Source organism: Marmota monax, unplaced genomic scaffold (genome assembly GCF_021218885.2).
Source record: "Marmota monax isolate L192 unplaced genomic scaffold, Marmota_monax_Labrador192_F-V1.1 WCK01_AAM20220418_F8-fsc00333, whole genome shotgun sequence".
Taxonomy (NCBI): Eukaryota; Metazoa; Chordata; class Mammalia; order Rodentia; family Sciuridae; genus Marmota; species Marmota monax.
In genome coordinates, this window is record NW_026694397.1 from 651454 (window position 1) to 666431 (window position 14978).

At 37.3% G+C, this 14978-nt stretch overlaps 1 protein-coding gene across 1 annotated transcript in view; it reads left to right on the plus strand.

The window, feature by feature from the left end:
• The first annotated feature begins 2858 nt into the window (after positions 1-2858).
• Positions 2859-14978, plus strand: part of Adgrg4 (adhesion G protein-coupled receptor G4) — a 109584-nt gene continuing 97464 nt past the window's right edge. The window contains exons 1-4 of the mRNA XM_058586650.1: positions 2859-4756; positions 5138-5176; positions 5715-5769; positions 7348-7426. Coding sequence (XP_058442633.1) covers positions 7357-7426 — 70 coding nt within the window. The 5' untranslated portion in view covers positions 2859-4756; positions 5138-5176; positions 5715-5769; positions 7348-7356. The remainder of the gene's footprint in view (positions 4757-5137; positions 5177-5714; positions 5770-7347; positions 7427-14978) is intronic.

Sequence of the window (14978 nt, forward strand, 5' to 3'; positions counted from 1 at the left end):
GCTCCTGGGATTACAGGCATGCCCCACTGTGCCTGGCACACTCCTTTACTTTCTTCAGGTCTTTGTTCAAACAACACTGTGTCAGTGAGGATACCCTCCATTGCTCTATTTAAAATGACATTTCCACCAGCACAGTGTCTCAAGCCTGTAATCCTAGCAACTTGGGAGGTTGGTTGAGGCAGGAGCATTGCAAGTTCAAGGCCAGGCCGGGCAAGTTAGTAAAACATTGACTCAAAATAAATAAGAAAGGTTGGGATGTAGCTCCATGGTAGAATGCTTGCCTAACATGTGCAAGGTCCTGAGTTGAATGCATTCCCCACACCAGTTCTGGATATCCTATTCCCATTCCATCTTTGTCTATGGCATTTATTGCCTTCAGGTATGTTACATTTTCCTTATTTTCTTGTTTGCTGTCTACTCCCACTAGAATATATGTTTTATGGGATGAGAAGGGAGAGTTATCTGTTTGTTCACTGCCAAAACCCTAGCACCTTATAATTATGCCTTGCACATAGTGGACACTCAAATTTTGCTCACTAAATGAATACTTTTGAGCTTGAAAAACAAGTTGCAAAAAATACATAATCATGGTTAATACTTATAAAGCTTTTATTCCATACCAGAGAGTATTCTAAGTGCTTTGTATATATTATCTCATTTATTCCATGAGAACACTAGGGGTGGCCATCATCACTATAAACATCTTTTTTAAAATCTGTTTTTTTGGGGTACCAGGGATTGAGCTTAGGGACACTTAACCACTGAGTTACATTCCCAGTCCTTTTTTATATTTTATTTAGAGACAGGGTCTCACTGTGTTGCTCAGGGCATCATAAACATCTTCATAATCAATCATATTCCATTTTGCAGATGAGGAAGTTAAGGCAGTGAGATATTAGAGAAACCAAGTGGTCTGGCTTCAGAGTGTTTTAGTTTGTATGCTTTGCTGCCTTTCTTAAGGTATAATACATATAATATGTCATGTCTAAAAGCATGTAAACTTGTGATATTTAAAACACATGTAGTACTGTTATACAAAGCAATAGTACATATTATTGAGGGATGCCAGCATATGTAGTTAAAGTATGAAGGTAAACATAGGAGTGATAACGAATAGGTTATCAGTTAGATGGTACTGTTTAACATGGCAATCAAATATAATCAAAATTGTCCTTCAGAACCTCTCAGGAAGTTACTAATACAGATAATTTTTTTTTCCTTCCAGCGCTGAGCCCCTTAATTAATCCTGTGGTTGAGTCCAAATTAAATAGCTGGGTTTTGGTTGGGAGCCATGTCATGTGGAATTCACCACACTCCCAATTGCCCTGGTGTGATGCTTACACCTAGAACGTGGAAAAGTAATGGTGATAGCCTGGACCTTTAACAGAAGGTTGTAGGTCTTTTCTGGTGTTAGATATGGGGACAATATCAAGTTATTTAGTTCAGTCCTGTCTGGGGGCGAAGTAAATCAGTAGAGCCATATGGCTATCTAGGCTGTCCAGTTTCCAGGGATGGATAGCTCATAACATCCTGTGATATCCTTTTCTGGTGTTTATCAACTCCTATGGTCAATAATGACTTATTTATGTTTAAACCATATCTCCTGCTGCAATTTCAGTCCATTTCCTATTACTCTGTAGATATGGAGAACAGATGGTCATCATTCTCCTTATAACCTTTTCGAGAGAATGAAAGATACCCACTGAAGCCCTCCCAGGTGGCATTTTTTAGCTCTTAAAATATTTATTTCTTTGTTTCTTAGTGAATTTTTTATTAGAGCATTATAGTTATACATAGTACTTGCGATCATCTCCACAAATTCATACATTCATGGAATTGGATTTCAGTTCATATCTCCTCCCTTTCCCTCTCTCCCCCATTCTCCTTCCTCTACTTTACTGATCTTCCTTTCACTCATTTATTTATTTATTTTTGATTGATTCTTTCTCCTTATAAAAGTGAAATTCCCTGTCATGTATTTATATTTACCTAGGATGATTGTTTAAAAATTCATCCCACATTTCCTCCCCTTTTCTCTCCCTCCTTTCTCCCTGTGGATTTCCCTCTTCAACTCCACTGATCTTCCCTATACTTTTATTCGGTCTGATCCTCCCCTCCTTCTTTCTTTTATTTTTTTTCTCTAGCTGCAACATATGAGAGAAAACATTTGACCTTTGACTTTCTGAGACTAGCTTCTTTTACTTAGCATAATGTTCATCATTTATCAGCTAATAACATAATTTTATTTTTCTTTATGTCTGAGTAGAACCCTATTGTGTATACAGATCACAATTTCTGAATCCTTTCATCAAGTTATATGCATCTGGGTTGATTCCTTAATTTGGTTATTGTGAATTGTGTGACTATAAACATTGAGGTGGGATGTATTGCTATAGTGTGCAGATTTTAGTACTTTTGGATAAATACCAAGGAGAGGGATAGCTGAGTCATATGGTAGTTCATTCCTAATTTTTTGAGGAACTTCTATATAGTAGGTGGCAATTTTTTCCATAATCAAAGAACTCAACTCCAACTTTTTTCTTTTTTTTTTGCACAAACTTCATTTTCCAGTTGATGATTTATTTTTACCTACACTGGATTTTCTTTGGAAAAAAAATATACAATGTTTTTCTTTGAAAAAAATAACACATGCAGATGACTAAAATTCTAACATCATAAAAAAGTATACCCTGTGAAAAGTAACTTTTGCTCCCACCCTCAGCCTGTCTTTCTAGAAGCAGCTATTCTCATCATAATCTCCTTCTAGAGAATTTTATTGGTATATCCAAGTATTTCTCCATATATTCTCTTCAAATCATCCTCATCTTTGTATTTGGTTTCCATTGTTAGAACAAGATATCTGACAGTCTACTTATGAAGTAAAGAGAGTTTTTTGAAAATGTTTATATTAGCGTCTTATACATAATAGTGGAATTCATTGTGCCACATTTACACATATTTAGTATAATTTGCTCCACTTAATTCCCTAGTACTTCCCCTTTCCTTTTCCTCCTTTTTCCCATGATCCCCTTCCTCAACTCTACTGTTCTTCCTTCGATTTATTTATTTTAATTGGTACATTATAATTATGTATAAAAGTGGGATTCATTGTGATATATTCACATATGTACATAGCATAACTTGACAATTTAATTTGTCAATTTCTCTCCTTTCCACCCTCCTGCCTCTTCTAGATCCTCTTCATCCACTTTACTATTCTCCTTTTTTTTTTTCATGAGATCCTTTTTTTATCCCTTATTTCTTGTAAAGAGAAGTACTTTCAGCTTATGGTTCTGGAGGTTCAAATGCAAGATTGGGTGACCCACTGCTTTGGGCCTGTCATGAGGGCAGCACATCCTGGTAGAAACATGTATCAGAGCAAGCACTCACATTTTGAGCCAGGAAGAAGAGAGAAACTGTAGTCCCACAATCTCCTTCAAGGGCACAACTCCAATGTCCTAAAGATCTCTTACTAGGCCCCACATCTTAAAGGTCCAGAGTACTTCTTGATAGTGTCACCCCAAGGATCTTTGGAGAACACTACTCCTATTCAAACCATGACAATCTTTAATGTATCAGATACTGTTTAAGCACCTATAATGTGTTAGGCACTATGCTAACTCCTAGAGCAGGGCAGAAGGAGAGTAGAGATGTATTTCTGTATCCTTAGGAAGTTTACACTCTAGAAGGGGAGAAAGGCATATTCATTCACTTAGTAAATATTGACTGTGTGACAGGCAATGTCTCAACTACTGAATATCATGCAGTTCCTGCCCTTTTGAAGCTTAATGTTGTGTGGGGTGATAGACCAATGACAAGCATGGCATGAAGTACCAACAAGTGCCAGGGAAGTGCCAAGGAGCTCCTTGACCATTGTATCACACTTCTTGCAAGATCTGTGGGGGACAGGTCACAAAGCCTAAGCCTTATGCGTTTTGGAAAAGAGACGCTTTGGAGCCCTGGATAGTAGCTGTGACACGGAACTCTGTGAGAAGCAGTGGGTCAAGCACCTTTACACATGGTATGTTATATAATCATCACAGAAATATGAGGTGAGTTCTATTATCCATGTTTTACAAGTGAGGAGGACACAGGGGCTCAAGAGATGTCAAGGTTGTATAGCTGAAATTCAATCTCAAGTTTGTCTTTGCCAAACCTGGGTTCTTATCTGCTGTACCAATCACAGCTTGTGGGCTTAGGGATAAATAATGAGTGATTCTGATACACTTTCCCTTTCTCCCTTCCCCTATAGAGAATCCTGGCCTACAGATTGGTTGACTCAGCCTCTTTTAGACTGAATTTTTTCACTTAGGGTGTGAGATGGAGAGGAAAATACACTGGTCTAAGAGTCAGCAGACCTAAGTTCTAGCTTTTTCTCTGTCTTCATGAGCTGTCTATGACTTTGGATAAACAATCTACTATGTGAACCTCAGGATCCTTATCTGTGAAGAATGGAGACTGAAGGAGATCATCTCTGGATTCTTGATGGGATCTGATGGCTTCAAAAGGGGCTGTAATGACATCTTCTGAGAGAAAAACTACACCCTCTCTCTCGAATGACACAAAAATTAGTTCAGTAAATTGATTTATTTTCAAGTTGATTTGAAGAATAGATCTCCAGTGAAGGCAAAGAGTTGTCTTCTTTTTACTGACAACCTAAGACATGTACATCTCAACGCCTTTTTGGCCTTTGCTTTCTGCTTATAGTTCTGACCCCACCCCATTTTCTTAATAAAATGAAATGAGCCTTAATTAAGTAAGTACCCATTTAATATATCCAACTTAGTTAAAGCAATAATTAACTAGAAACTGAAGATAATCCTTAATGAAAATTGGGAAAGAGTCCTCAAATTAATAGGATATTGCAGGTATGTAATAATCTGAGAACTTTGCTCAGGCTAATTTTATGCTTGGGAGAGCAGCCCCATGACGTGCACCAAGCCACAAAAAGAGGATCTACCACAGTCAATAAGCCCCATAAAGCTAAGAGCAGAGAGTCTGGTTTGATCTGGAAAAGAAGGTGATTGAGGCATGGCCAGCAGATAATGAATATCTTGTTCCATTTCACATGAAATGTAGGGATTTAGACATCAGATCTGGTCATTTGTAAAGCAAACTCTTCTTTTGGTCTCCACAGTGACACAGGGGTAGGAAGTTAAAGGAATCCTGTTCTTAGGTAAGTGTCTCTCTTCCTCTTTCCTTTCTTCCTTCTCTCCTTCCCCCCTTCCTCTTTCCATCCTTCCTTCTTTTCTTCCTACCTTTACAATTTTTTTAATTATAAAAGTACAATTACTCATCCTAAGAGAATCAAATTGCATGGAATAAAATACAAGTCCTTGATTTCGACCTTTTCTTGCTCTCCTCCTCTTTCTTTTTCTTATTTTACTCTTTTCATTCATTCTTTCATTTTTAAAAAAATATTACTGAAGTAATGAATGCTCACTGTAAAATAATCACAGTATGGAATTGTCAGTGGCATAAAGGAAATAATTTAATTCTCATTTTCCTTCCCTGTTTCTCCTGCTTTCACTTCATTTTGCTCCTTCTTTCTCTTTTACTTCAATTTTTAAAATTGTATAAGTAATGTATGATCATTGAAAAATAATTAAGCAATATAAAATTGAATGGCTTATAAGGGAAAGGTCCTCAAGCTCTCCTCTCTTCTCTAGACCACCTTTTCATACTGACATATAGACTTACTTTACTCCTTTTAGTGGCTGTGTAGTATTCTGCTGGTGAACGTCCTTTGATTTATTTATAGGGTGCCAGGTAAGTTTCTGACACATACCTTGGAATTGTTATAAAAGTTTAGAGGAAATGGAAGATATAAATTGGCTTGTTTGCTGCTGAAAATTCAATTTTATAGATAGTGATCATATCCATTTCTATACCAATTTATACTTTGAAAATTGCCTTCAAAATATCAACTCATTTGATCCTCTTCTAGAGTAGCTCTGGGAAATAGGCAGATTATTATATACATTCTTACAGATAAGGAAACTGAGGCCCAGGAAAATTAGGAGCAGAAATATGTAAGGTCTCACCAGTTACTGATTCTCAGTCTAGTCCTTTCACAGCACTATAAATTTAAGCTGCATTTCATCTCGAAAGTCATAAAAGATTTAGAGACCCCCTTAATTCCAAACTGGTGGTTCAGAAAATCCATCCAAGTCATACAAATTCTCTTATTATTGTAATGGGAATGACAGTAGAACACTTGGTAAATATGAAAAGCCTGATTAAGGGTTGATGCTCATAGGAAGCTCAAGATTCATCTGATTTCCTAATGGCTTCTGTTATGTCAAATGTGAGTCTATTCGCTTCAAATTCCACTTAGAAATGTAAAGAAATACAGTATGTTGCATTATTCTATAAGAAAAGAAATACTTAAAATCAGTCGTGAATCATTCAGAAGTGTGTTTATTTAAAATCAGATAATGCCGATCAGCATCCTACTACCAAATTTCTATAAAGTGTTTCAGTAAGATTTGTGGTTGTAACAAAATTTCCATTTGAGAAAAAGGGTATATTTCCCAAACAAGAAGCTTTAGTTACAATCAATTAAGGAGAGAAAGTGGGTGAATGTATTGATATGGTAGTTATGTTTCTCTAAGCAGACTGTTTTAAAAATAGAAATGATTTGATGAGTTACTTTTGTCAGTAAGGTCTTCTTGCATAGTGTTCCTTCAACCCTGATGTGATCATTACATGTGATATGCATGTATCAAAACATCACATTGCATCCCACAAATTTGTGAAATTATATGTCTAATAAAACAAACCTAAGCTAAAAAGTTAAGGATCCTTGAAACTGCAAGTAGTTGGATTGAAGTTGTGTACATTGATGTTAAATGCATCACACTTTGTAATTATGTATTTAATGTCTTTGTTTTAAAAAAATATTTTTCTTTAGTTGTAGGTGAACACAATGACTTTATTTTATTTATTTTTATGTGGTGCTGAGTATTGAACCCAATTCCTCACAGATGCTAGGCGAGCATTCTACCACTGAGTTACAGCCCCAGCTGTAATATCTATCTTTCTCACTGAGCTAACAGTCCCATACCAGCAAGTATCTCTATCTTGTCTTCTCAGCAATGTATTCCCAGTGGGTAACACAGTGTCTAGCACATAATATGACTTTAATAACATTTATTTAATGACTATATAGATAAATCAATCAATGAAGTTTCAGCCAGGGAGGGTATCTGGCAAGTGTCTCTCTTTGGGTTCACTGACATGACATTAAGAAACAGGAAAAATCCTTGGATGGATTGCAAAGAAATGTGGTCCCATACAATTTGTTATGAGTCTGAAATGGGCATATTTTTGACTTTTTGAACACAGGTTTAGACAATGAAAGAACATATCATATTTCAGAGGCTTTATGGATTGATGATCATGTCAAGGTTTATCTTTCTCTCAGGTAAGAAAACGTATTCTTATTATCTCTTCCAAAGTCTCATATGCAGTAGTTACTAGAAATAAGTCACTTAAAAATATTACCAGTGGAGGTTTGCTGGGTTTCCTCTCAACAGCCTCTTTTTGGTCAATATAAGGCAAACTGTAGCTTCAGTAAATGTATGCATTCATTTAGGACTTTGTACTACTGATGAAGAACCTGCCTCAAGCAGGCTGTAGCTTGGACTACTGACTTGGTATTTCTTACTGGCAGCTCTGAAATGACACTTGGTGGCCAATGCACACCTAATAGATGATTTAGGCTTTCTTTGGGGCTATTTTATCTCATGCATATGGTTTATTTAAAGTTCCCTGGAGAATTGTGATACTTTCTTTCTGTCTCCATTATACATATATTGCAATGAGCGTAGGCTGCAGACAGGGAAACTGGGATGTGCAGAAAGTTCCTTGCTGATTTACAGTAACACACAGGCTCATGACTGGAAGGGCCCAGACCTTACCTACACACTGTAACAGGAGTGGAGATAGATATTTTTGCTTCTGTTTTGTACTGAATAGATGATTAAGACAGTTCACTGAAGTGGCTGGTAATTTGGACACTTAAGGAGAAGGCGTCTTAAAAAATGGCAATCACATCCATATTAACTAAATTCAGTTGATAACAGCTCTCATTTAGTTCATCAGTCTTCAGTGAAAAGGTCATAAGATCCAGTGAGTGACAATTTCTGATGAAACTGACCTGGGATTCAATCTGAACAGTACTCAGATTTTAGAGTCAATCTTCTGGAAAAATACCAAATCATCATCACCATCAATAACAAACACTGACTAGCTCCTTGCTGTGTGCAGGGCCTGATGGGAAATCATGTTTTTTTTTTTTTTTATAATAAAGGTTGAAATGGGGCCTACAGGGCACAGTGGCAAACTCTATCACCTGGCCTTGCCTACATGCTAAGATGTTGATTTATCTTTCTTCTGCCTGTTTCCTCAAATCCAAGAAACTCTGTTTTCTCTATTTCTTTACCCAAAATATCCAACCCCAGTCTTAACACATATGTTAGAAACACAGTTCATATGTACTGATAGAATAAATTAATGAAATGTGCAATTATAAAACTTTGAACATCTATATGGTGGTGGTGCATATGATAAAATCCTTGTCAGTTTTGTGTGAAGGATTATGGGGCACAGAATAGAGTAATTTAGTAGTGGAGGGATATAGGAGTCTAGTGTGGTCATTAAATAAAAAATACTGAAAAGTTCAGGAGATTTTTTTAAGGAATGCCATTGTTCCATGAAAATTATGATAAATGTGGTTTTTAAACTTGTGAAGGTCATTTTAAACCTGTCACAAGGTTTTCCAGACTGTTTTAGTCTCAAATTCGTAAGTCAAGGCAATGATTCCTTTAGGTCACCAAACAATTAAATTATCCTTTGAATGGTGTGAAATGCACCAGTTTTTTCTTGGAAAAAGTAGACTCTTATCCTTGAAATTATAGTATAACTAAGGTTGAGTTCCCTTCAGGTTCCATAAGAGTCACCAGCCTCCCAACTGTGAGGGTTGTGGTAGGGAAGAGATTAGGGCCAGATGAAGCAGAGGGTGACTCAGAAATGCTCTAACTGGATGGAACCAGAGTGAACAAAGTGTGTTCATAGAAGAATGCTAAAGGTTGAGATGGAGAAACAAACTCTGCCATAAAGTCCAAGGGGTGAGAATGAGTTTGCAAGAATAGGATAAAGACCAAGGCCAGGGACTGAATAGTTGGAGGTAAAGAATAAAGTAGGAGTGAGTGGAGAGTGCCCAGAGCTTAGGTTGTCAGAAGGATTTAAGTTTTTTAGTGCTCTGTCTTAGTTAGTCTTGGGCTGTCACAAGAAAACACCATGAGTGGGTAGTTTAAACAACAGACATTTATTTATAACAGTTGTGGAGAGTGGGAAATCCAAGATGGTGTTAGCCAATTTGGTTTCTTGTGAGGACTCTCTGGCTTTTAGAGGGCCACCTTCTTCCAAGTGTATTAATATCGTGGAGTGGGGGGCATCTGCTATCTTTCTCTTATAGAGGGCACTTATCTTTATCATGTAGCCTCCACCTTCACAACCTCATCTAAAACTAGTATCTCCCAAAGGTCACACATCCTGAAACTATTGCATTGCAGGCTAGGGCTTCAACATATGAATTCTGGGAGAATATAAACATTCAGTGCATAATATGCTCCTTCCTCTTACTGGTGCTGGCTATTAGTTATATTATGTTTGCATGATAAGGGAGTTGGGTGTCTCTGAGTTAAAGCCATAGGGCTAATGTAGTTGAACCAAAGTATATCTTATCATCTCTCTCTCTCTCTCTCTCTCTCTTTCTCTCTCTCTCTCTCTCTCTCTCTCTCTCTCTCATAAACACACACACACACACACAGTGGAATGACAGGCTTTGTTATCTGAAAAAGGGTAATACATTTTAAAATATTCTTGACTGTAAGAATGACTGGAATTTTGTGACACATGATCACAGGATGCTTAAAGCAGACTCTATGGTTAGAACCTTAGTACCTTTTATTCATATACTGTATAGTCAATCTGGGCTGGAGTCAACTGTCTTGAGAAGTTCTCACATATACAGAGACATCTTGACCAGGACTCCTTTTGACATGGGAGGGCCCCAGACTCATGTAAATAAAAATCAGTACTTATGTTGTAGAGGTCAACTTGGTCAGAATCAGTCAGGATATGGTAAAAATGGAAAGGTAAAGCAGCTCCATTTTTCCTTCTTGAAGAATTCATTGGTGAGGAAGGACAAGTTGAGGATAAATTTTGAATAGAAATTCTAAATTTCTGTATAAACTCTACAGCTGATCTGTCCAATATAATAATTACTTACAACATGTAGCTTTTAAGTTTTAAATAATTAAGATAAAAAATTCAGTCCTAAGTAACACAAGCCACATTTAAGTGCTTAGTTGTTACATGTGGCCAGTTTCTACCATATTGGACAGTGCAGCTATAGAACATTTCCATCATCACAGAAAGTCTAATGCTGTTCTGGAAGTTTATGGAGAGTGGCCCATTGAGAAAATATTTTTTTTTCAGAAAGACAGCTGTATTGAAATTTAATAAACATACCACAAAATCTATCATTTAAATTGTACAGTTTGGTATTTTTAGTGTATTTACAGAGCTGTGTAATCATCACCAGTATCTAATTCCAGAATGTTTTTGTCACCCCAAAAGAAACTCAAATTTTTTATTCATCCCCCCACAGTAGCCCTTGGCAGTGATTAATCTGCTTTCTATGTCTGTGGATTTGCCTCTTCTGGATATTTCATATAAATGGCATCCTACAACCATGCCAAAAAACAAAGTGTTTTTTGTCTGGCCACTTTCACTTAGCATACTGTTTTCAAGGTTATCCATGTGTAGAATGTATCATCAGTTGATTTCTTCTTATTGTTGAAAATATTTAATTATATAGGTATCTATGTTATATTTCTCTATTTATCAGTTGATAGAATGATTGACTGTTTCTACTTTTTTTGGCAATTATGAGTAAAACTGCTGTGAACAATTGGGTTCTGTTTTTTGTGTGGATGTATGTTTCCATTTCTTTTGGGAATATACCTAGTAGTAGACTTACTGAGTCCTATAGTAACTTTTTTTGACTAACATTTTGAGGACCTAGCAGAACATTTCCCAAAGAGACTATATCATTTTACATCCTCACCAGAAGCACATGAGGGTTCTGACTTCTCCACATCCTTGCCAAAATTTGTTCATGTCTGTCTTTTTTTATTACAGCCATTTTAGTGGTATGATGTGATACTTCACTGTAGTTTTGATTTGCATTTCCCTATGACTAATGATGTTGTGCATCCTTTTATGTGCAAGAACAGACATTCTATCTAATAATACTCAGAGTTATTGCCTGTAAAATTATATCTTCCAGACTCTGGAGCATGTATTTCTTTCTTTTTAATTTATTTTCCAGATATACATTTCCTACAGTTGACATAGCCATAGTGCTTTTGTAGTCAGCATAGGGCAGATTAGAAGGGCTTATATGATAGCACTTTTAAAATCTGTCATTCAGGGTGTGTGACAGACCCTGACACTGTCTTAGGCCAGTAGATTGTAGAAATTTCATTCATCAACAATTAAAATATAGATGGCTATTAACATAGGCTGAAGAGTAGGTCTCCAATGCTATTTTCCTCCTACTGTTTGCCTCCCAGGTAAAAATGGAGTTTTAAGATCCCTGGCTGGGAATTTTATTACTTAGGATCTTTTTAGTTATTCTATCAGGCCAGGTATTATGGGAGCTATTAACATAACAACATAAAGATCTTGATAGGGAAATGAAAGGCTGAGGAATTCCACTGTCAGGTAATAGTCTGCAGCTTTTCCTCTTCTGGAAATGGTTCCTCTGTATACTGTTACCCAAACCTAGAAACCATCCCATATCTTTCTCTTTCTCTCACTCTCCACATTCGATCCACTGAGTCTAGTTGATACCACCTCCAGATATATCCTATATCTGACTCTCTCTCTCTACCATATATTCTGCCTCCAAGTGATCTTTTAATATATTAAGTCAGATCATTCTGATTTTACTCAAAACTTGCCAAGAAGTTCCCATCACAGTTAGAATACAATACAAACTCTTTAATAAGACCTAAAAAGCACTGTGTGATCTTGTCTCCCACTGCCTCTTGGGCCTCATTTCCTGCCATACTTCCTCTCTCCCTCTCTGCTCTAGACACACTGGCTTCCTGCTATGCCTTGAAAATGTCAAGTGCCATCACCAAAAGGTCTGTGCACATGCTACTACCCATGTCTGAGTCACTCTTACTCCACACCTTTGTAACCCTACCTCCTTTTCCATCCCCTAGGACAGAGCTAAAATGATTCTTTCTTAGGCTTTTCTTTAACTGTGCTTTTAATGTAGACATTTCTATTCCCCTCATTCACACTTTTCCCATTATCTAGCTAATCAGCCTGTTTATTTTCTTCAGAGCACTCCTTACAATCTGTAATTATTTTTTTGTTTATTGACTTCCTTTCTCTCTAGAATGTAAGCCAAGAAGGCCTATGTGAGGGTAGTTCCTCTGCCTCCTGATCCAATAAGAACTCTTGGCAGTCCACACATATGATCAGCAGCTTGGGTCCTGGAGGAAGGAATGTGTTGGATAGTTCTGTGACTGCTGACAGAAATGAGGGTCAGCATTGAATGCTTCTATATATAGCAAATCTACTCTAAGTAGTAGCCTGGTGTTTTAGTCAGTTTTTTTCACTGTTATGACCAAAGGACCTGACAAGTACAATTAGAGAAGTAAAAGTTTATTTGGAGGTTTATGGTTTCAGAGCTCTTAGTCCATAGGTGGTGAACTTCATTCCTTGGGTAGAGAAGCATAGCAGAAGGGTGTGGCAGAGAGGGAATATGGCACCAAGAAGCATAAAGAGAGAGAAAAGAGCTCTGCTCAACAGGGACAAAATATATACCCCCAAGGCACACCCCCAGAGACCCACCTCCTCTAGCCACACCCTACCACTTCAGTTAATCCCTCTCAGAGGATTAATTCACTGATTGGGTTGAGGTTCTCATAACTCAATCATTTCACCTCTAAATGTTCTTGCATTGTCTCACACATGAGCTCTTGGGGTACACCTCACATCCAAACCATAACACCTGATTACTCGCAAGACCAGTGAGATGTGTGGGCATGGAGTCACAGTAACTATAGTTCTCTGTGGTTGTGAACATTATAGACATGGTGATGTAGATAATGGAGTTACCCATTATCAGGCACTTATCTATTATATCTGTTCAGATAGTCATGGGTTTACTAGCTTAGGATCTGGCCTACAAATTTTCTCAATGCTCCAGAGCATTGCTTTGCAGGAGTCTGTAATACTAAAAGCCAGAAAACTTCTTGCTCAGATAAAGGCTTCACAGAACATGGAAATGAGTGTCTGATTATCCCCTTTTAATAGGAATGGTGACATTTCCCAGTTGGCAGGCATGGAGTATCCCTGGCAGAATGTGCACCCCCAGGGTGGTCAGATTCTCCAAAGTATAAACACCACTAAAACCTCTAGTGGGCCCTTTTCCTAAAATCTGCTGTGTCTTCTCTCCTTCCTTTGAGAGGAGGCATTTCCAGGTGGTTGGCTAGCCTAGAGCCTTTCACAGTATTGTAAGTTAAATGGTGTCTTCTCCAAATATATATGTTGAAATTCTAACCCTTGGTACCTCAGAATGTGATCTTATTTGTAAATATGGTTATTGCAAATGTAAATAGTTAAGATTAGATCATGCTGGAGCCAAGTGGGCCCCTAATAAATATGAATGGTGTCTTCATAAAAAGAGGAAATTTATACCAGACATGCACAAAAGGAGAAGATAATGGAAGGCTAAAGGTAAATACTGGGGTAATAAGCCTGCAGGCAAAGGAACACCAAATATTGCAGCCAACCATGGGAAACTAGGAGAAAGACACCGAACAGATTTCTTCCTGATAGTCTTTAGAAGGAACCAACTTTGAAAACATCTTCATCTTGAATTTCTAACCTCCAAAACCATGAAACAATAAATTCATGTTGTTTCAGCTATCCAGTTTCTGGTATATTGTTGTGCCAGCCCTAGCAAACTAATACTACAAACACAAATGTTCTATCAGGCTCGCTGAGTCAAAAGAGGAAAGCAGGTTACCTTGTGCGAGGGAAACAGTGACCAGATTATTCCCACAGTGTCTGATCATGAGAAAACTGCTTTTGTTCACTTTCCCTAAGATCTTGTAAGATAGTGCACTTGCAATCTCAGTCTCAAAATTTTGAAACACTTGAGCATTTTAAAGGAGAAACTTTGCAAAGAAGACTCATAAGAGATTATGTCTGATGGTTACTTAATACTGTCCAGCTGAAAAAAATCATTTGGATTGTTTGTCTCTTAGAGTTATAAATATTTTGCTCACTGATTTAAAAAAAAATTTTTAATTAGTTATACATGACAGTAGAATGTATTTATGCACTTTGATATATAATACATAGATGGGATATAATTTCTCATTTTTCTGAGTGTACATGTTGCAGAATCATTTTGGTCATGTAGTCACATATATGCATACAGTATAATGTCTGTTTCATTCTACTGTCTTTCCTATCCCCACATACCCTCCCATCCCCTCCCATCACTTCCTTCTACTTAATCTAAGGTAATGCTATTCTTCCCTAGTGCCCCGCCCCCAACTTATTGTGAATTAGCATCCGCATATCAGAGAAAACATTCAGCCTTTGGTTTTGTGGGATTGTCTTATTTTGCTTAGCATGATATTCTCCAACTCCAACCATTTACTGGCAAATTCCATAGTTTTACTTTTCTTTAAAGCTGATTTTAAAAAGAAATGTATTACTTTGGAAGGGGGGCTCTTTGCTGATCTTTTGCCAAAAGTTCTCCCAAATAAGCAGCAGGGTCTGCTCATTTTATGCCAGATCCTTTATCCATATACTGATATCTTTGCACAAGGGACAACCCTCCACTTTCCCACCTATCAGCCTCCAACTCTATGCTC